Source organism: Jatropha curcas, chromosome 6 (genome assembly GCF_041381405.1).
Source record: "Jatropha curcas cultivar XTBG-Jc1 chromosome 6, XTBG_Jcur_1.0, whole genome shotgun sequence".
Taxonomy (NCBI): Eukaryota; Viridiplantae; Streptophyta; class Magnoliopsida; order Malpighiales; family Euphorbiaceae; genus Jatropha; species Jatropha curcas.
This window is the reverse complement of record NC_143156.1, coordinates 26,855,520-26,877,020: the sequence shown is the minus strand read 5'-3', so window position 1 is coordinate 26,877,020 and position 21,501 is coordinate 26,855,520. Positions and strand designations below refer to the sequence as shown.

Below are 21,501 nucleotides of genomic sequence, written 5' to 3'. Positions count from 1 at the left end.
TATTTTTTTATATTATTTTAAATTTGTATAGCTTTCAAATGTGGAAAAAAAAGGAAAAGATTAAAAAATTAAAAAAAAAAAAGAAAAAGAAAATTGCACATAAGGGACTCGAGAAATAGATGTCTTTTTTTTTTTTGTTTATTAAAATAGAAAAACAAAAAGAATTTGCATATGTATTTAATTTGAGTTTATTGAAAAAAAAATAATTTCTTAATTTATTTCAATTTTGATGTATAATAAATGCTACTCACTTTATATACTTTTATATCTTTTTTAAGATTTTTATATGATGATTAAACATAATTAAAAATCACTAAACCATAGCGGAATATTTCTTAATTAATAAATATGTCGAAAATATTTTTTAAAATTTGATTATTGATGCAAAGATTGCAAAAAATTAAAATTTGTCGGATAAGAATAATTAAAATTTTTTAATTGCGCAATGATTTGACTATATGGACAAACTTATTTATTCAAAGAAAAATAAGTTTGACAAAGAAAGTTTTTTCTTTTCTTTTCTTTTTCTTTTTCTTTTTCTTTTTTCCTTTTTCCTGTTTTCCTTTTCTTATCTAGGAAGACAATGGAGATGACCAAACAGGCGGCTTCCTTGTTGAAGCTTCCTTTTCATCTTTTGTAGTAATAGTTGTTTTTGGGCCTAACGAACCCAAACCTGATTGGAGGTTTCAAAAAAAGACAATGGTTGGTTGTGTGGTGGAACATTTGCTTTTGGGTTGGGGCTTAATTTTATTCTTAGAGTTGTCATTATTACTAGAAAAGAAAATATAACAATTAACAAGACATCTTTGTTTGACCAATTCACTATTTTGTTGTTTTATGATATTTCTCAAATACGGGTTAGGTAAAAAGTAAAAATAAAAACACTAGTTGAGATAGATTGATTGAGACTTTTTTTTTTAATTAAAGGTCTTAAGAATCGCTTCTATATATAAATTCTGTAATATTCAGACCGAATGTAATTAGAGTCTTATAAACTTTCGGATATCGGTATTATATTAAAAATAGAGTCTATCTTCGTGAAAATGCTTATGGTTGGAGATCCATATTCTTTGTGGCAACCAAAGGATGGAATGTGTATACCAACTAGTATATATATAATAGGCATTTTTTCTCATTGAAGAATAATTAATTAATGTGTATCCAAGCAGTAGTTAGTTAGCCAACCTATAGCTCTCCTAGATTTTGCTCAATTTATTTTCTGGTGAGCTATGTGTCATATAGACAAGTCACAAGGCAATGCATTGTATTTGTTGGCCATCTAGAAAGTTTTTGACACTTGGCTTTTGACTAGACAATAAAGGATTGGATAAGGTTGGACTTTGTTTTAATGTTTCTATCTATCTATCTATCTATCTATCTATCTATATATATATATATATTCTTCTCGTACAAATCTTTTGTCCAAATTAGACAACATTTTTCTGTTTTTTAATAAAAGAGAGAATCCTAAGCTAGTGATTTTATTACATTTATGATTGTCATCTATGTTTGATTTTTTTTTTTTTAAATCCTTTTACTTATTACAAAAGGTTACAAAGAATTTACTTTAAAAATAAAAATATTTTACATTTTTAAATTGTTTTTAGAATAAATTTTGATCTAAAATTTGTAAAGGTTTTTTACATAAATATGATATATATTTTGCTTCATTAACTGAAAATTAATGGAGAATAGGTTAGTCTAATGGTTACTATTTTTGCTATTAGATCTAAATAATTAAGGGAACCTAAGAGTTCGATTTTGAGTTCAAATTTTTTTTTTTCTTTTACCCTCTTACTCATAACTCTAGAAAAAGGAATTTCTAAAAATAAATATCATTTATCAAAAGTTTATCCATCTAAATAGTTTTATTAATATTTTATTGTAATATATAATTAATAAATATATGATAATATGAAATTGATGCATGTATGATTAGATGAAGAACATCTAAAAAATAATTATACTAAAAAAAAAATTAAAAACCATGCTACTTGAATGAAGCATATCAATAATAATATATCAAATGTAAAAATTTTTTAATCTTAAATTGGTATTATCAACTATAGCGGTTAAATTGATGGTTATAATATAGTTTTTTAAATAATATTTATTAAATTGAGGAAAATTTCAGAGAAAATTTAAACACCATGATTTTTCAAAAAATTAAAAAAAAAAACATTTCTATAACAAAATAAGATACCAAGCTTGTAAAAGAATAACCAAACAACACTTAATTAACCAATAAAAACTATTATTAACATCAACATCAAATCAATGTGTATTCTATTATTTATAGGTAGGAGTAAGAGAGGAGGGAAATGTTTCACGTGGCTCACGTGACAACACCAATCCTTCATTTTAGCACATGATTAATGAAACATGTTTTCCAGAAGGATGGCCACAAGCTATACAAGTTACTTTTTTTTTTTCAAATGTTTTAATTAAGTTTCAAGTAATCTCTAATTTCTTCTTCGAAACATATTCTAGTGGTAAGTACATATACGACTTGGCAAAAGATTTAGATTCAAATCTCCTTCCTCTAATCTAAAAAAAAAAAAAAAGTAATTTATATTATTTTTTTATAAAAAAAAAAAGATGACTAAAATTTTAATTATTAATGTTTTATAATAAATTGTTTTAGTCAATTTTAAGCCTATTATACAGTGAATCCATCTCTATTTGGTCTATCACGGCTTTCAATTTTAAAATATAAGCCAAACTCAAATTAGGATAATATTAAAAAAAAAAAAGATTAAAAAGCAAAATTACTTTGTAGCATGAGTATACGTAATTTGATAGACAGTCAAGGGTAGTTTTGGATAGAACCAGTTGATAACTTAATTGACCTGGAAGCTGAGATTACAATTTGGAATTAAAATGAGAATTGACCAGGATTTATCCTGTACATCACTCAAATAATTAATTACAATCAACTGAAAATTAGTTGAAACCCAATCTAATTGACTAGTCAAAAACGGTTGAATCCGATTTAAGTTCTCATTTTGAAACAAATCTTTCAACAAACCGTATTGAAAACCAAACATGAACCGGTAAAAAAATGGAACCAAAATTGACCATTATTAATTTATTCATCCACCAATTTAACAAATACGAATCCATTTGATTTGATTGGTACTAATTGCTGACAGCCGATAGCTAATGAATGATAAAATTGTTTAGCTAATAAATATTAATTGTTTTATAAAATTTTTCGGTAACGGTTGCGGTTGTACTGATATTGAAAAAATTATATGCATTAAAACAGTGATGATGACATTGAGGAATCCCTGCAGGACAGGAAGCTAAAATTTTTCCAGGTTGGCTTCAATCTTCCAGCTAAGTAATGTTGGCACTTTGTGTTTTTTCCAGAGCCAACTTGTAGTGTTATTATCTGGGGCCAATATTATTTTTATTTGTATACTTTATATATACTCAGAATAATCATTAATTAGTCATCAGGTTCTACACTACACATGCACGGAAAATTATTTATTTATTCTTAACTTAAGCCTCGTTTAGCTGTCAATTTATTTTAATATAATTAATCTTCAGAATATGATAATAATTGTAAAAATTTTAAATTCATGTCGCTGTTCACTACGTAACGAAGATTTTCATTAACAAAAATTTATGAAAACTCTTATGATATAGATAATTGAAACTCGAGATCTCTCACTTTTCAGATGAGTGAAAAAACCAATTAGATCACACCCGATTACATTAATTAACAAGTATGGTTCAACTTATGTAATTAGTCGATTCTATCAATTTGGCTACCATTTTGAAAGAGATAAATTTTATTTTGAGATTTTATTAATTCAATCATTTTTATTGATGGTGAAATTTAAACTATTTAATTTTATTTCAAAAATACCCTTCAAATCCATGCTTCTTATTTTCCAACCAAATGATAAACTTTGAAAATTTCATGAATTTTGTAAAATTTATAGTTTTTTTTTTTGGGGAAATAAAATTTATAGAATTCATTTTATTTTATACAACAAAAAAGAGTTTTTCTTTCATTTTACAGCAAGATACACAATAAATTCACTTTCATAAACAATTTATTTATTTATTACTTTATCAATTATAATTTAATTGTTTTGAAAAATAATTGATACTGACATGAAAAAGATACCTATTTAAAGTAGTTTAGCCCATCAAACGCGTTTAGAGTGAAAGCGGTTTGTAAGAATTAAGTTATAGCAAAGAAGCAAAAAAAGTCTGTCTACAAGTCAAGAATTATGGATTTCTTGCAAGCGTGGACCTCAAGTCAAGTCTATAATACCTATTAATATTATTGCATAATAATACAAATAAGCGAAAGAGAATGGAAGTTTCATGCATTAAAGTTTTCCATTATGAAAACGTTCCTTTCCTTTATATTTCTTTTGCTATATATGATAAAAGGAAGTGACAAATTATTACAATTTTTTGAGAACCAGAGAATTAAGTTGATTGACCTTGCTAGCTACCAATCTATGTCATATTCGCTGTTACAACTAGTTATTTTGGTATTATTGGTTAGTTTTAATTGTAAAGTAGTGTCTTTTAACTTTTTCAAAATTTCTATTTTAATGTATGAACGGAAGATCTTTACAGTCAAGTGCCTGAATAGACTCGAAAAAAGTTCGAAAAAGTTTGAGCTTGAACTTGCTTATTTAGCAAACAAATTGAACTCGAGCTTAATGATGTTCAGCTTGAAAGTTCGTAGACCCTTTATCGAGAGACCCTTATCGAGCTTATATATATATATATATATATATATACACACAGAAACACACACATTGACGGAGCTAGGGGGTAATAGGGGTGGCTCCCGCCCCCTAACAATTTTTTTTAAAAGAAGACATCCATAAAATATCAAAATTTTTTTATTTTACTCACTAAAGTAGAAAATTTTTTCAATTTCGCCCCTTAACTCATAAAATTTTTTTAGCCCCAAACTTTAATTCTTGGCTCCGTCACTGTATTTATATAATACTCCCTCCGTCCCATTTTTTTGCTTGTTATTTTTTTTTGGATGTCCCAAAATATTTGTAATATTTCTAAATTTAGATACGTAAACAATTATTTTTTGCATAATAACTTTTATAATTATTTATTAAATAAAGGACTTTTATCAATGTCTTAATGAGTTAAGATTATAAAAATGGCAAAATAATTTTTGTCGACTAAATTCTTAATATGTATGTTTTGTCAAACTATATAAACAAAATAAGATAGAAAGATTATTATTTTAAATTATTTGAGCCTCGAGTTCAAAATTTTTCGAGTTAAACTCGATTCTCAAATTGAGCTTGAATTTTCATCTAATCGAATTTGAGCCTAAAATTTTCAGCCTCATTGATTTTTGAATCGAGTTTCGAGCATGGTATATTGGAGCTCAGCTCAACTTATTTACACCCGTATCTCAATCACAAAATTTACTATCAATATTTAGGTTAATAGTTGAAAATCACGTTAAGACGGTTGAACTCCATATTCTTATTGGGTTGTTGCTGACTACACACAGCTAAGTTTGCCAAGTCGGATTCACACACCACCGCATACGAAAGGGCATGAAATGACTGAGATTATTAGTTTGGTCAGAATTATTTCAATTTTATAAAACACTATATTAATTTTCTAAAAAAAAAAAAAACGATTTATCTAATTTAAGGGAAAAAAAAAGTGAAATAAATATATTTATTTTTATTTACATTTACATGCCAAAAAAGCAGAGACAAAGCCAGGGCTCAGGGAATATGGTTGGGGGCCCATGGCGTTCGCTGGCCGTTGGCTCTCATAAATTTGAAGCAGCCTTTCTTACCTTCCAGACTACCCCTCGTCACCATCAGCATCAAGTCAATAGTCATTAGTTGACCAAAAAAAAAAAAAAAAAAAAACAGAAAAAAACTCGAAAATCCGAGAATTTAATCAAAATTCAAAAACCCATTAAATTGATATAGAATTTGATTAATTAAACAAATAATTTTGATTATGATTTTAATTTTCATATTTATTTATAGCTTTTATATGATGCACCTTATCAAAAGAACTTATTATAATTTGCTAAATATAATTATTTTGTTGAATAGATATTATTCCAATGCTCATTTTTTATTGAAAGAACGTAAAATCTATAATTTTACATTTTACCGGTTAATTGAAAGATAAAATTCATGAATTTGAAGTATACTTTTTTGATTAAAATTGAATAGTTTAAATTCTATCATTAATAAGAATAACAGCAACGAGACAAGAAAATCGAGAAATTCAAAATATCTCCCCTTCAAAATAATACGATTAATGCAAATATTAAATTTTATTAATTTCATGTGCTATAGCTTATTTTTTCTAACCAAATAAAATTTTATAAGTTATTAAATATTTTAAATCCATTAATCCAAATTGTTCACTAGTACTCTTTAATAAGGTTGTGTTGGGTTTTTTTTTTTCTTAATACTTAATAATATGTTATGCTCCTTAAACACGCTAATCTTATATTTGACATGTGATTAGGACTTAGAAGAGGAAAAAAAAAAAGGATCAGATCCTTAATCATTGCAAAACAATCTCATTAATTTAGTATTTAAAGTAAAACAAATGATTTATTAAAGACTTATCATTTGAATTTTTGGAGTGAGATCATTGTAAAAAATCCTAGAAAATTGAATTAATTATTTATTCATACTATAATCTTACCTATTTACTTAAATTATTTAAAAACAACTCTCTCCATCCTGCGCACCAAGTCATAACCTGTAATAATTGTATATACAATTTAACAATAGATCCAAGTTCAAATGTCCTCACCCGACACTCAAAAAAAAAAAAGGAAAAGAAAACTTTCTCCTTAATTCCTACTATAATTGTCGTTTAAAATAATTATTTGAAAAATTAAGAAATATATATATAACTAAATTATCTTTTAATCAATCATCTAAATAATTAATAAGTACATTATTGGGTTTACAATTAATATTAAATTATAGAGTATTATTGAAAACATTGATTGCATTGTCAAGCAATGACAGATTGTCTAATATATAATATATATAAAATTGTTATAATCAATCATATTGCATCACTCAGGGATCCTACGTACTTTTTCTATGATTTTGATCTTTAATTTTAATTTAAATAACAAGAATTATTTCTAATGGATTAACTTGATATTTGAAAAAAAAAAAGAAAAAAAATATATATAATCTAGCCCAAAAGCTAAAAATACAATTCCAATAAACCTATAAATTTTTATTGAACAACTTTTATTTAATTTTCGGGTTTGAGTCAGGCAAAAGAGAAAAGAAAATAAATTTTCAAAATTCAAAAATTTCTTGAGATGGGACCTTATTTTGTTAAGGAAATAAAAAGAAAAAGAAGTTAAGTGAAAATAAATCAAAGAACTCCATTTGGATCAAGATAGTTGATGAATCTATTCTAAAAAGAAAAAAGAAAAAAAAAAGGAAAGAACAGAAAAGATAATTAAAAAATTAAAATTGATACAAGTGTGCATTTCTCTTTGAATTGATTAGGTTTACCAAAACCATAAATGTTGTGACTGAGATTGGCAAATGAGAACACAGAAACTAGTTAGAGGAAGGGACAAATAGTAACTTCTGAAGTCTTCAATACCTTTGATTTATATGGAATAAAATTCTTAAATTAATAGTTAATATTGCTTGTACGCCATGGATTAGGTATACTCCTACATTTTGAATCCATGATTTGGAATTACTTATCCCGATCTAAAAGAATAAGATATTAATAATTTACATCATGGACCAACAGGGGCAACTCTCTTCTTTAAATAAAATTTACTGTCGGTAATAATTTTGAGGTGGAAAATACTTTAACTCGACAGCTTTTATTTTTTTCTATCGTCGTATCTTTTTTATAAGACATTAAAAGATTAGTAATTGCTAATCTTTTGTCTAGGGAAGTTTATTATATTAATATATTATTTCAAATAATATAATGATGGTTTAGAATTTTTATATTTGCATTTGACACGCGTTACTTTGAAGATTTGAAAGCTCCAAATAGAAAACGTCGAGTGAGTGAGACAGCAATTTGTTGGGTGGACACAGAAGGTTTTAAGGGGCTGTAGCCCCCAAAGTAAAAAAAAAAATAAATAAATAAATTTTCAGTGGGAGAATTTTCCGAAAGAAAATATTTTTATTTTACTTCCTATAGTTAATATAATCAAGTAAAATTATTTTTTTGGCATTTTTAACTATTTTGGCAAGATCGCTGGTGTGAACATAGTTTAATCGCGCGCATATACGGAAATATACTGTTAGGCTGAAATTTGATTCCCTATCCTCTTTAAATTAGCAGTGATGACACATATAGATAAGAATTATTAAAAAATGCAATTAAAAGTAGCATGAAAAAGAAATGTGAATACAAATGAAAAATGCAATAAAAAACAATTTTTGAAGATCCTATTACTACATTTGAGTTGTACAAGATATGACTAATTAGTTACCAAATATGCTAACAACAGAAATAATTTCATTTGATCTATTCAGCTAATGATACGTAATCTAAAAAGGTATCGGTCGGCTATAAACTATTACTACAATTTGTTTTTAACTACATTTACTTCAAAAGCTAAAGATATGACAATATACGTACATTATTATTATATATTTGCACTAAAGTTTGATGCAAACAATTGCCAAGTATCAAAGAATCTAATGGTACAGCCTAGCATCAAAATCCTGTTATAATTAAATAATTCAGAATTGATAATCTAATAAGAAAGAGATTTTTTTTTTCGAAACGTGGACAAATGGAAGTTTAACTCCTAAAAAAGCCTCCGAAATTTGATTGATTTGTTTTAAACCTGTCAATGAAGCTTTTAGAGTCTGTTCAATACAATTAGCTGTTTTAGTAGTTATTAGTTTTTTTAGTAGTTAATAGCTGTTTTAGTAGTTTTTTATGGAACGCTAAAAGTTTTTTATAAAAATACTTTTTAAACTATAAAGCTAATTCAAACAATAAGTTACCAAATACTATAAAAAAATAACATTTAGCGTTTCGACCAATCAAAATGAGAAAAACTACTTATAAAATTATTGTCGAATACAGCCTTAGCCTAGTGGCTAAAATGAAAATACTCATGACTGAAGATTATGGATTCAACCCTGAATTCCTCATTATTGATGTAATTTCTACCCTTGGCTCTCTATATATGAATTTCAATATATATATAGTTATTCCTGATTAAAAAAAAATATATATATATATATATATATAAATCCAGTCCATTTGCAATTTTATTATATTAATCTCAATTTAAGGAATCTTATTTAAGACTGACATATCACAATCTCCTATTGTACAATGGAGAAGCAAATTCTATGTAATAGTGATTCCACTGTTTTAATTAGCTTTAGCTTTCTATGGAATTACAAGGAAGTTTCTTTTGATATTGACTTGTTAATTTTCCTTATTGACATTGTATCCATCATGTCCATGATTCTCCCATAATCTACCAATGACTTTACTGGAAAGAAACATAAAATAAAATAAAATTGAGTGATTTTGAAAATGATTTTAAAAGTCATGTGACTTTAATATTCTATCATCCGTGTTCAATTGTAAACCTCAAATTGACTGGATTTTCCAAATAGATAAACGTGTGAAATGAAGAAAGAAAAACTACCAAGCCAAACAATTTACACCAATTCTTGATAACATTGCTTGGAAAATGTGTTGATGAAATAAGTAGTATTTTTTTTTTTTGTTGCTTTTGTGATTTTTTTTATTGTAAAAACTTATTTTCATTTTTTCAAATGATAAAAATAACATATTTTAATAATATAATTTTAAAAATATAATTAATATACCTAATAATTCTATAAAAAAAAAGATGGATCGACCATGCCCATTTTTTCTGGAATCATGTATGGGCCTCGGCAGACACTGTAAGAAATAGGCCTTTTTATTCCAGGTCCAAGACAAGGTTGCAAGTTAAGGCCCAAACGTTGAGAAATCTGACCCAATAAACCAAAATAATCTTAGTTGCAATGTCTACATTTCAATTTTGATGAACAGAGCAACTGAATAATAACATCAAATCCAAACACATCAGTTTTAGCGATTCAACAAACTTGCAAAAGATTTGCTTTTCTTTACTTAATTAATTTTCTCTCCTTTACTTAATAATCTTTCTTAATTTTTCTCAATTTGTTGAAATCCATTAGTGTTTTAGACAAATTAACATGGCAAATCTCATAACGTACTCGAAGCTTGATATACAAGTGTAAGTATTTCATTTCCTTATATGAGGATGACCCAAAGTAATCCTCCTGTTAGAGGGTGAGTATTGTTCGGTTTTTATAAATTTTCTCTAGAAAAATTCAGTTATTCGGGTGCTGTAAAAATTCAAACTGAAGGACTATCCCTACCCTGTTTCCATTATTCACCTGTATTCCACAAAGGTATCCAAATGACTAAACTTACTGGAAAATGCCACTCCCTGGTTTCAAGTTTCAACCCAACGCATTAAAGGACAAGGCTGTAAACAATTTCATGTTTTTTTTTTCTTGCCAAGGTGCAATAACGTATTGTTTACTAATATCATTCATCTGAAAGATCGGAAAAATTGCTCAAATTCAACAGAAGTAACTCATATGATAACAAGGATCCTAAAAAGTTACAAACTTCTTTTTTTTTTTTTGGGTATAATTAGGAGATGTAATCCTCTCTGGCCATAGAGCGTAAATGTTTTTTGCCCTCTCAGCGAAGTGCACTTACTGAAAATTGAATTTGTATTCTCATCCTTATGGTGATTAAGGTCGTTTACAAACTACTTTTAGCACAGGTAAGATAAGTAGCATGGAGAAATTACTTAAATCCAATGCCCAATGAGTATGAAAAACATAAAAAGGTCAAAATCGATGCAGCTTTTAATTTATCAAGTGGATGGCTATGGTCCATGGAAGCATCAGTTATTCTAAATAATTTGCAAGAAACTCATATGGATGGAACCAGAAAACACAGAATGCCACTAATATAGCAAAATGTAAAAAATTGGGATGGATTTTTTTAAATATAAGTAAACGAGTAGTTGGAATAAAAGGCAGTGAAACCTAAGAACTTAAAATCAAAGAAGGTTGAGTACTTATCCTGGGAACGCATGTCGGAACCTGTAAAGGAGAAAGTAATGATAAAAAATATGCTGTAACACTTACATTTCAACATTTATTTATTTATTTTTTTGGGGGAGAGGCAAGAGTGATATAATCAAATGTAAGGAATGATAATATAGCAAGTAATCAAAGATTACATGTATTATCGTATTTTATGAACATTCCATTAGGTAAAATAGCATGGAATACATAATGTAATTAGCATTACCTGATATTAAATTTCAGCTTTCATAACATTCTACCAATTTATAGCAATAAAATATTAGCTAGAATCATCAAAATAGAACTACACCATTAAAAGAGTAAATCTAAAACATAACAATTGGTATTATGCACCGCAAGCTAGAAACCAAAGCTTAGATATGCTGCCAAGATGCTTGTTAAAGGAACAGATATATTGTCATCTATGGTCTCTGTAGTAGGAAGAGACTCCACTATTGTTGCCACTAAAGCAATCAAAGCAACTCTTTTCATTGTCCATATCCAATCAAAGTCAAAATATCCCAATGCTGAATAGTAGTATAGCATCCTATGTTTAAAAATAACATTATATCCATGTTAATATCAATATACAGCACCAAAAATTCTATCAGTAATGGCAATAGAGGTTTGAGCTGAAAACATACCCCATAGAAATCAAGAATCCGGAAATGAACATAGATATGCTACCCACCCAACTCTTCTGTTGATTATAAGGAAGTTTCATTGACCCAAATCTTCTTCCCATTATATCAGCCACACCTAAAGACCCACTGGTGAACCATTATTTAGAAACAAAAAGACATAATATGGGTTTTGAGTTTTAGCAATAGTATTTACCATCACCACCACACATCATTGCCAATGAGATCAACCCAATAGGAGACTCACGCCAAAACACTAGAGCACATAAAATCAACATAAGCACATAATATAAAGGACCCTTTAGCAACTCCCTGCAAGAACAAAACACTGCAGCTTTTACTCCTACCAAAAATGCAAACAATGCCTAAACCAGGTGATAGATAAGGGGAACAAAAAAAACTTACTCTGGTTTTCCTTCTCTAGTAACAGACTTTATGAGCCCATCATTGGTTGCCAATGAGAGGCCATGGATTACAAGCCTTAAGCCATTGACAAGAGGCACTAAAGTTGCAAAGTAGCGAGCCTCTGTTGAGGTGCTATTCTAGGATCAAACGAGCATAAGGGGGAAATATCAAGTATGGCATATTTTCGAAAATTTGAAAAGAGAAATAAACATTCATACCTGAAAATTGGCCAAGAAACGGCAAAAAGCAAACCAGATAATATATGAACCAATTTTCTGCTCAAATTCTGTTCCAATTAGAAAACCAAATGTAAAATTTTCAAAAAAGCTGCCCAAACAAATTCTAATTGGTAGAAAAAATAATCATGATATACACTCGATAGATACAGTGCCTGCTGGATGAGCTTTCGCTGAGTAAGAGTGTCGAAAACGAGAACTAGAACATAAGCGCCGGCGAGAACAGCTACCGTGGCTCCGGCGTCTTGAAGCAGAGCTCCTCCAGGGACCGCGGCGGCAGCAAAGCGAGGACGGGAAAAAGGAGAAGAGTTGCGAGAGGTGGTTGCACGACGAATGTGATAGAGATTGTGGAAGGGTAAACTAGGAGGTGGCTTCGAATAAAGGCAATGAGAAGAGAAAGGAGAGGAGGAGAGGAGAGAGAAGACGGTGGCGGATCTGTTCAGTTGGTGGTGGAGCAGGAGGCAAGGGAGGGTAGGAGTAAACGATAAGAGACTCATTACTGTAAGCAGACAAGAGTAGTTCAATGTTTTCTTGTGTATGGTATAATAACATGAAAGGGTTTTTTTTTTTTTTTTTGACAAAAATAATTTTCTTTAAAAAGAGTACTTCTCAGCCAACGCCAAATCAAAACTAATTGTCATGACATGTCATGCAATGGAGAGAGAGTTGTACTGAAACTGTCAATTCAGCGCAGTTGAAAAAGCCACACACACCAAAAAGTAATTACATAAATAAATATTGATTTTTATCTTGTACTGAGATCATTCAGCTGGTTCCGAGACACAATTTATTTGTCAACAAAAAAATACACGAGATAACAGTATTTTATTAAAAATCCATTGGATTAATTAATAGTTTTAATAAAAAAAATTTATTTACTCTTAAGTTTTTTTTCATTAAAACACACACACCAGCTATGTAGTTTTTATTTGAACAAACCATGACAACATACAAGCCTTGTGCGCGGTGGATTTGGAGCATAAATTTTTCAAGCGTACAACAATTGTCTCTCTTTTAAGGTTTTATTTTATTCACTCGAAGCACATTTAAGCTCTGACTCAGAATATATGCAATGATATGTACAAGGAATCATATGTTGAATTTCATTTTGAGATGCAGAAGTTGGAGTTGTGGAATTGACTGATATCTTTTTATCTTTTCTTATAAACTTTTAATCTAATTGAATAATAAATTTTGCTTTTATTTTCATAATATTTTTCTTTAATACAGGCAGATGGACTTCAACATATATATCATTGTTCAACATCATCAATTCGTAGAACTCAATCATTTCGACGAAAATTGTTTACTGTATAATGTAATGATCAAAGAAATTCATATCAAAACCTATCCTACGCTTCAACCCCTTCATCTATAGAGTTTTCTCGTGGTCAAGCACCAAAAGAACTATAAAGGCGAAGGAGACGTGAAATAGCATCTAGACGTATTCCAGTTGAAGCTCCGCCAATAGATGATATACCTCAAATCTCTCCCCCTATGACATATAACTATTACAAAGATTATCGCACTAATATGCCCAACACATCATCTTCTGTACCATAACCTGAACGGACTGTACCATCTGCAACATTAGAAATCTCATCGAACACTCATTACACTCCTATGATAGCAATCCAACAAACTCATACTCCTTTTTCCTGAAATGGACGAGACAACATTATTTTAATATACAATACATGCTTTCAATACTTCTGTTGCGTCTTTCGGTGCACGTGAGAGATCTACATCCCATGCTAGACACTTATTTAATGATTTCTTTAGGGTGATAATTACACTCAATCAATAAACTCATCATAATAACGTGTGTCATAATAGGAAGCCTCCAAGATATGGTACATGAGGACACGTGAGCAGACATTAATATGACTAATTTTTCATGTATAAGTTATTAAGATAACTTGAAGCACTTTATTCCTCTTGGTAATTTGTAACTATGTAAGGACACTTATGTTTTTATTATTTAACTTGGATTATTTATGAGTCAGAACCACTAGATGATGTGTGATTTGGTGAAAAGGTGTTTTATTCCTCTAAGTGTGTTGCAATTGAGTAAAATAAGAGCATTTTTCAAACGATTATTCATGCATAGAAGATAAGAGATCAAATGAGCTAATGATAAACATGTGCTTTAGTGGATCTTTTGGTAACTGCCTGTGGAGATTATAAGAGGGGGAAGAAAACAACGTAGATACACGAACCAAATTCTCCAGCAAATTTAAATTAAACAATTTCAACTTCAAGTAGTCAATTTAAATTTCAAAGTAATGTCTTCAATTTTTAAACACTATTCATTTACTTTATCTATAATTACAATTTTATTAAAAGTAATTCAAGTTCACTTTTTACAAATTCGTTTGTTCAATTTATGTTAATTGTGCAACTGGTGATCTGTATAATCTTGGATCAAACTCACGGTCCAAAAATTAGGTTAAGCACAATTTAATTTTTCAGTTGGTGTATTACACATATATGCCCAAAATTTTCAATTCAAGTTTCAGCGCATTTAATCTCTTTGCTTGTTCTCCTAAACGGACCAATACTTTTTAATGACACACCTGGTGGGATGTAGTTGTGCATCCCCAACCATCTTTCATTTGAGTTTTAAGAGGAATTCATCATGGGTCGAAAAACCCGTTATGTTGTTGAGAAAGAAACTGCTATCGGGTCTCTAGATTCAGATGAAGGACATGAGAAAGTAGATCTTGGAAGTCCTAAAAGAGGATCTAACTTTCCTGCCTAAAATCCCACAGAAACTGCAATTACCTTGACTGACGACCTCGATAAACGTCTAGGTAAAATGGTTTCTATTTATGATGATGTTGTCATTAACTTTAATTCCTCTAATGTGAAGCCGATGCTGGAAGAACAGAGGGATAATAGTTAGATGGTGGCCAAATTGCTGCAAAACCATGAATATGTTCATGGATAAGGTCACTAAAAAGAAAATTGATGTTGTGGACTTGTTATTCAATCTCCCATTAGCAAGTCTTCTAACGAGAAGATCTTTTATTTGTTGTTAGAGGAAAAATTCATAACTCTTCCAATAGGTCATAAGCTGCTGAGGAAGGAAGAAATGAAGGGCAAAAAATATTGTAAGTATCATGATTCTTGAAACCATACTTGTACTACTAATGGCTATCAGAGTTTCAGAAATGCTCTACAAGATCGCATCAACAAGGGAATCCTGAGGTTCCCTGAGAAAGAGCAAACATCAACAGATAAAGATCTTTTTCCACATGTAGCATGCATCAATATTATTGAAGTAGATATGATGAATATCATCTATCAATTTAAAGAAATTATAGGTTCATCCAAAGTTCTCGAAGACACCTAAAGAGCCACAACAATATTGGTAGCATAAATTTTCAAGGGGAAGTGTACCTTCAAAATAGCCAGAATGTCTAATTATCAAAGATTCAGAGGATTCTAGCATATTTTCTGATAGCTCATTAGCTGTAAAAACATCTAAAGTTGGTTTAATATCATTATTGGCCATTATGCCTTATAAAAGATTGAGGTGGAAGATTGATGATGTCTCAAAGTTCCGTAACTGATAAGAAGATGGCGATATCTGCAACTGCTATCTCCATAATAAGACTAATTTGTCCTATAACTTGATTTTAGAGCACTCATTATATATGTCTGGAGTTGCCTAGAAGATCAACCCAATGGGAACTCATGCCAAAGTAATAGGGCACATAAAATAAATTGTACTTAAAAGACATTTTAGCAACTCTCTACAAGAACAAGACACTGCACCTTTTACTCTTACTAAAAAATGCAAACAATACCTAAACTAGGTGATAGATAAGGAAAAAACATAGAAAAAAAAATGTTCAACCTATTTTGTGAATTTGTGAATTTTTAATTAAGTTATGGCACAATTAATATTATTTTATGTAATTTATTATTTTGCGGCCCTATATACTAACTTAATTTAAGAAATATATGCCTTCTCACTTGAATTAAATCGATTAGAATTGCAAGATGTGACATGAAATAATCCATTAAAGTTAGCTTTGTTATAAAATTGCATACTATGGCAAGAATTGATTTTTCTTTGTTGAAACGCGATTCTGATTGTCGTATCGTAGCGGCAGAATATCCACGGAAATATCCAACAAGTTGAAGGAGTTGACATTGTTTTAGTCACAACCAAATTGCAATCATTGTATTTCTCACTCTCATTCCCGCGTGGGCCCACTTTTGGTTACTTGTACATTATGCTTCCATTGCTTGTACCTCTTCTTTATATTAAAAAAAAAAAAAAAATTCTTAGTTCTTCCTCGTCTACCTCTTATCATTCTGTTTTTCCACTTCCATTATCAGAAACTCGAAAAGCCAAAACAATCTAGTCTCTCGCTCGCTGTCTCTCTGTTTTGTAATTGTGTAATTGAGGCTAAATGGAGTCGGAGCATGGTACCGTGGCATGCGGGTCGTGGATCCGGAGACCCGAAAACGTTAATCTTGTTGTGTTGGGAAAGTCAAGAAGCCGCAAGGCTTCTTCTTCTGTGCTCGAGATTTTCTCTTTCGATCCCAATACCACGTCTCTCTCTCCCTCTCCTCTGGTATCTCGTTCTCTGTCTTTTTTTTTTTTTTTTTTTTTTTTTTTTTTTTTTGTTTCTGTTATCGTTATTCGGAAACGAATTGGAATCGTTGAAACAGCGTCGTTTTCCGTTGTCTCTGTTCTAATAAAATAGGGTTATCACCATAAACTTAGTATTTTTGTTGTTTTGCGAAACGAATAATTGGGTTAATATTCTCTATTTTTTTGAGGAGCGTTGGCAACAACAAGCTTTACTTTACTAGCCCAGTTTGATAGCTAAAGTTTTGTTTTTTATTTTTTTCCTCTGTTTTCTAGGCTACCAAACAGGAGTAAGGATTTTAATTTTTTTTTTTTTTAATTTTTGTTTTCGTTTCTTTTTGTTTCTAGGCTACGTACGTGCTAGAAGAAACTGAAGGTGATATAGTGACAATTGCAGTGCATCCGAGTGGTGATGACTTTGTGTGTTCTACAACCAAAGGTGGCTGCAAGTGAGTTTCTCTTCCTCAATTTCAATATTTTTAGGAAAGCGAAAGATTCTGCTATGGGCTTACTGTACAAAAGTCTGTGACTTGTTATATGATTTGGTTTGAGAGCACTCCCAGTTTATTATGTATGTTTGCAATTGCATTTAGCTATTCTGTACTAGGATTAAAGATTGCTGATTTCCCTATGTAGTAAAAGATCCTTAAGCCTTTGCACATGTTTTTTAAGGAATTCTTCAGTGTAGCTGGTCTGTTAGTATCTAATTCATGTGAATTCTACAAATGAATGTGAGAAAGTGGAGCATGACACTGATGTAACTAACAGCAAGTAGAGTTCAAGTGCACTCAACATGAGAGTAATTTTTTCTTTCAGAACATAAATGTTCTGTTCAGTTGAATGTGTTCAAAGAAAAAATTTCTGTAATTGATCATATTTTGTTCTCCTCTTGCATTGTTGAGGAACTCCTTCCTAATGTGAGGTTCAATCTCACTGTGACATGCAGATTGTTTGAGTTTTGCGGTCAAGAAACTAATATAAAGGTGTTGGCCAAAGAACTACCTCCTCTGAAAGATGTTGGTTCACAGAAATGCCTAGCCTTTAGTGTTGATGGATCTAAATTTGCCACTGGTGGGGTGGTAAGCAAGAACACATGATTCAACCATTGTTAGCAATGGCTTTCATTCAAGTGTTTTGAGTTTGATAATGTTTGTAAGTGAAGCCCATATGTGATTTGATATTATATAATCAACTACAGGACGGGCATCTCAGAATTTTTGAGTGGCCAAGCCAACGCATAATTTTGGATGAACCAAAAGCTCACAAATCCTTCTGGGATATGGATATTAGGTATTTTTTTTTCTTTTCCTTTGTTCATTATCATGATTTAAATCTATGCATGGATATACTAGAAAAATAACGCTGATCTTACATGCTTAAATATGTGGGCAACAGTTAGAACACGACACTGCAATAGGCATTTTTTCCTCTCATTATGTTTCTAAATATAGTATGGTCCGGTAACGACACGACCTTAACTCAATTCTAGCCTGTTTTTAGAATTGCAGTTGTGGGCTGTTGATTTTGCAAAAGAATGAGCAGATTTCAATGTCTCTTCTTTAGCACTATATCTCTATTTTACACAACCAAAAATCTCAAGCCATTATTTTTGAACTGTTGGAACCTCTATTTCACACTTTATGTGTGCAAACACTGAGTGGAAAATTTTCCATTGCTTTTCTTCTCTTTTATGCTGAAATGAAATTGTGAACAGGATTATTATTTTGCTCCCAATTCTTGGTATGAATTATTTGGCTATTGATTTCTATCATATTCTAGCCTAGATTCGGCATTTTTAGCTTCAACATCCACTGATGGTTCCGCGAGAATTTGGAATATAGAAGATGGTGTGCCTTTGACTACTTTGGCTCGCATTTCGGTATGCGTTATTTAATCTAGCAAATGATGAGGTACGTTGATTTTTTTCGTCCGTGATTCTATGGTGTTCTCAATGCAGGACGAGAAGATTGAATTATGTCGGTTCTCTAAGGATGGGACAAAGCCTTTTTTGTTTTGTGCTGTTCAGAGAGGTATATTTTTCTGTCAGTAAACTATAACTTGGGGTAGACAATTTTCAACATTGTGTTTTATCTGGCAACATAAAGATCACTCTAAATTCTTGAATTATCATTGAATCAGGAGATAAATCTATAACTGCTGTTTATGACAACAGTACATGGAAGAAAATTGGATACAAGAGACTGCTTAAAAAGCCTGCTTGTATGATGTCTGTCAGCCTGGATGGCAAATATCTTGCTTTGTAAGCACTTATCTTTGGCCATTAGGCATTCTATTCTGTTTATCTATGTTGTTTTTCATGACTTTGCTCATTTACTTGATCAAGCATAAGTTTGTTCTGGTGTGCTTCTATTGAAAATTATATTTGGATGTTGTTTTTATTTGTTATTGACTCATGAAACTGATTACATATGTTTGATATTGAGTTATTGACTAAGGAAGCAACCTTTTCTATAATCAAAAGAATAAAAGCTTCTTCTTTTTAGGTTGTCTCTCTTAAGCCTTAAATAAATGTCAGATTTCATGGTTTTCTATTTATCAACTAGAATTTGTTTTAGCATATTCAAACCTAGTTTGCAGAGCATTCTGGTTATACTGCCTGAGTTTCTTAAAACTAATTATGAAAGAGATTTCAGTTGAAGATATAGTCTGGATAGTTAACTGCAAAGAGTCTTAGAAAACATTCAACATGACATATTATCAAATGGTGTAATGCAAATCAACTACACTGACGTGCCAATTTTGTCAATTGTAGAGGAAGCAAGGATGGAGACGTGTGTGTAGTCGATGTAAAGAAAATGGAGGTTAGCCACTGGAGCAGGAGGATGCACTTGGGTTCATGCATTACATCTTTAGAGTTCTGTCCCAATCAAAGGTAAGACTAACAAAATTCATGTCTAAATCGTGATAATTTATAATTAAAGACATTTTCATGAAGAATTGGTTATGAAAGCTGCTGTGCTAAGTTGCCATAGTTACAATGAATCTGGAAAATATGAATATGTTAATCTTTAATGGAAAGAATAATAGAATATCTTTTTAGGCATTATAGGCTTATAGCATGTTAGTAAATAAAAGTTATCCTTCGGATTCTGTTGGATGGGTTTTGTATTTAATGTTGAAGTTTGGTATGTGAAGAGTTCTCTGTCATTTTGCTGGCTTTTATCCTGTGGCCTTCAGGTCAAATCTCAACTTCTTTTGCTTCACATCACACTAACAGCTAGAAGAACAATTAAATAGATGCCATCCCATTAAGATGCTAGCTATAAGATGTTGTATTGTGACATATCGTCAGTTGCTGATCTTTGTGCATGCTTTGGATCACATTCTTCAAATTAGCTTTCTGGCTGTGATCTCATTGGATTCTCTTTATCATCTTTACTTTGTAGATGACTGATGTAGGTTTAATAAGAGCCTTTGAACTACTTTAGGTTGATAATGTTTCTGTTTTTACTTCAATTTTTGAGTCCTGCAAATACAGCTTGTTTATTCCTTAGCATATTCAGTTATTGCATGGAGCAATTTACCGTGCACCATGCACTTCAGCTATTTGACCTTTGTTTGTAACCAGTTTCAGTCATTATTTATTTCTTTTTGTGATTGATAAGTTATTTTCCACTTTATGATTTCCTCTTGCAGGGTCATATTTACTTCTTCAAAAGAATGGGGGGCAGTGGTGACTAAGCTAAATGTTCCTGCAGATTGGAAAGGTCTCTCTCTCTCTTTCTCTCTCAGACACACACAAACACACACAACCTGTTCAATGGGCAGGCTGGGCCTAAGTCTGGCTGAGATTTTTGTCCTCCTGATCCTACAATTACTTCTGAACTCTGGCCCACCTAGAATACAGGCTTCAAGCTGACTGGGCTGAGCCAGAGGCCCATGAGTACCTCTACTGCATGCGCGCACGCGTGAAAAGCCGAGTATAATAGACTTAATTTTCCTCCCTCTCATGTGCAGAATGGCAGATTTATTTGCTGCTGGTTTTGCTATTTTTGGCATCTGCAGTTGCATTTTATATTTTCTTTGAGAATTCTGATTCATTTTGGAACTTCCCTCCTGGGAGAGATGAACCTGCGAGACCCAAGTTTCAGCCTATTTTACAAGATCCACAATCATCCGATGATGTATTTGGACCTTTAGAAATGTGAAAGTTTGTTTGTTAGATAAAGACAGAAAGAAGACTTAAAAAAGAGATATGCATCGTTAGCTCCATGCACAATTCCAGGTGTTAAAAGACTCGGCTGTAACACGAGAATTAAGTTAATTCCAGGAAAATTTAGTTTTAATGTTGTGTAATTTAATGTAGGCTGCTGCTGTTTGTCTTATTAATCTTTTCAATGGATCACTCACATAAAGGAAAACATGAAAATGTCAAGTACTTTTGAGAACGTGTTCTTCTTAGTTTTGCTCCTTTCTATTTCTTGTAATGGGAGAGGGCTTGTGAAGCCGTTTTTTTTTTC

General features: G+C 30.8%; 2 protein-coding genes across 2 annotated transcripts; one reads left to right on the top strand and one right to left on the bottom strand.

The window, feature by feature from the left end:
* Nucleotides 1–11,340: 11,340 nt before the first annotated feature.
* On the bottom strand, nucleotides 11,341–12,976 carry VTE5 (phytol kinase 1 VTE5). The gene is made up of 6 exons (XM_012234824.4): nucleotides 12,570–12,976; nucleotides 12,397–12,464; nucleotides 12,179–12,310; nucleotides 11,970–12,085; nucleotides 11,777–11,891; nucleotides 11,341–11,679 (listed from the first exon to the last, which is right to left on the bottom strand). The coding sequence occupies exons 1-6, from the start codon at nucleotides 12,909–12,911 to the stop codon at nucleotides 11,493–11,495; spliced, it is 960 nt and encodes a 319-aa protein (XP_012090214.1). The 5' UTR covers nucleotides 12,912–12,976; the 3' UTR covers nucleotides 11,341–11,492.
* Nucleotides 12,977–16,702: 3,726 nt separating this feature from the next.
* Nucleotides 16,703–21,501, top strand: PHF1 (phosphate transporter traffic facilitator1). The gene is made up of 10 exons (XM_089722950.1): nucleotides 16,703–17,003; nucleotides 17,369–17,469; nucleotides 17,967–18,099; nucleotides 18,219–18,310; nucleotides 18,800–18,899; nucleotides 18,978–19,050; nucleotides 19,160–19,280; nucleotides 19,794–19,913; nucleotides 20,678–20,748; nucleotides 20,999–21,501. The coding sequence occupies exons 1-10, from the start codon at nucleotides 16,839–16,841 to the stop codon at nucleotides 21,187–21,189; spliced, it is 1,167 nt and encodes a 388-aa protein (XP_089579076.1). The 5' UTR covers nucleotides 16,703–16,838; the 3' UTR covers nucleotides 21,190–21,501.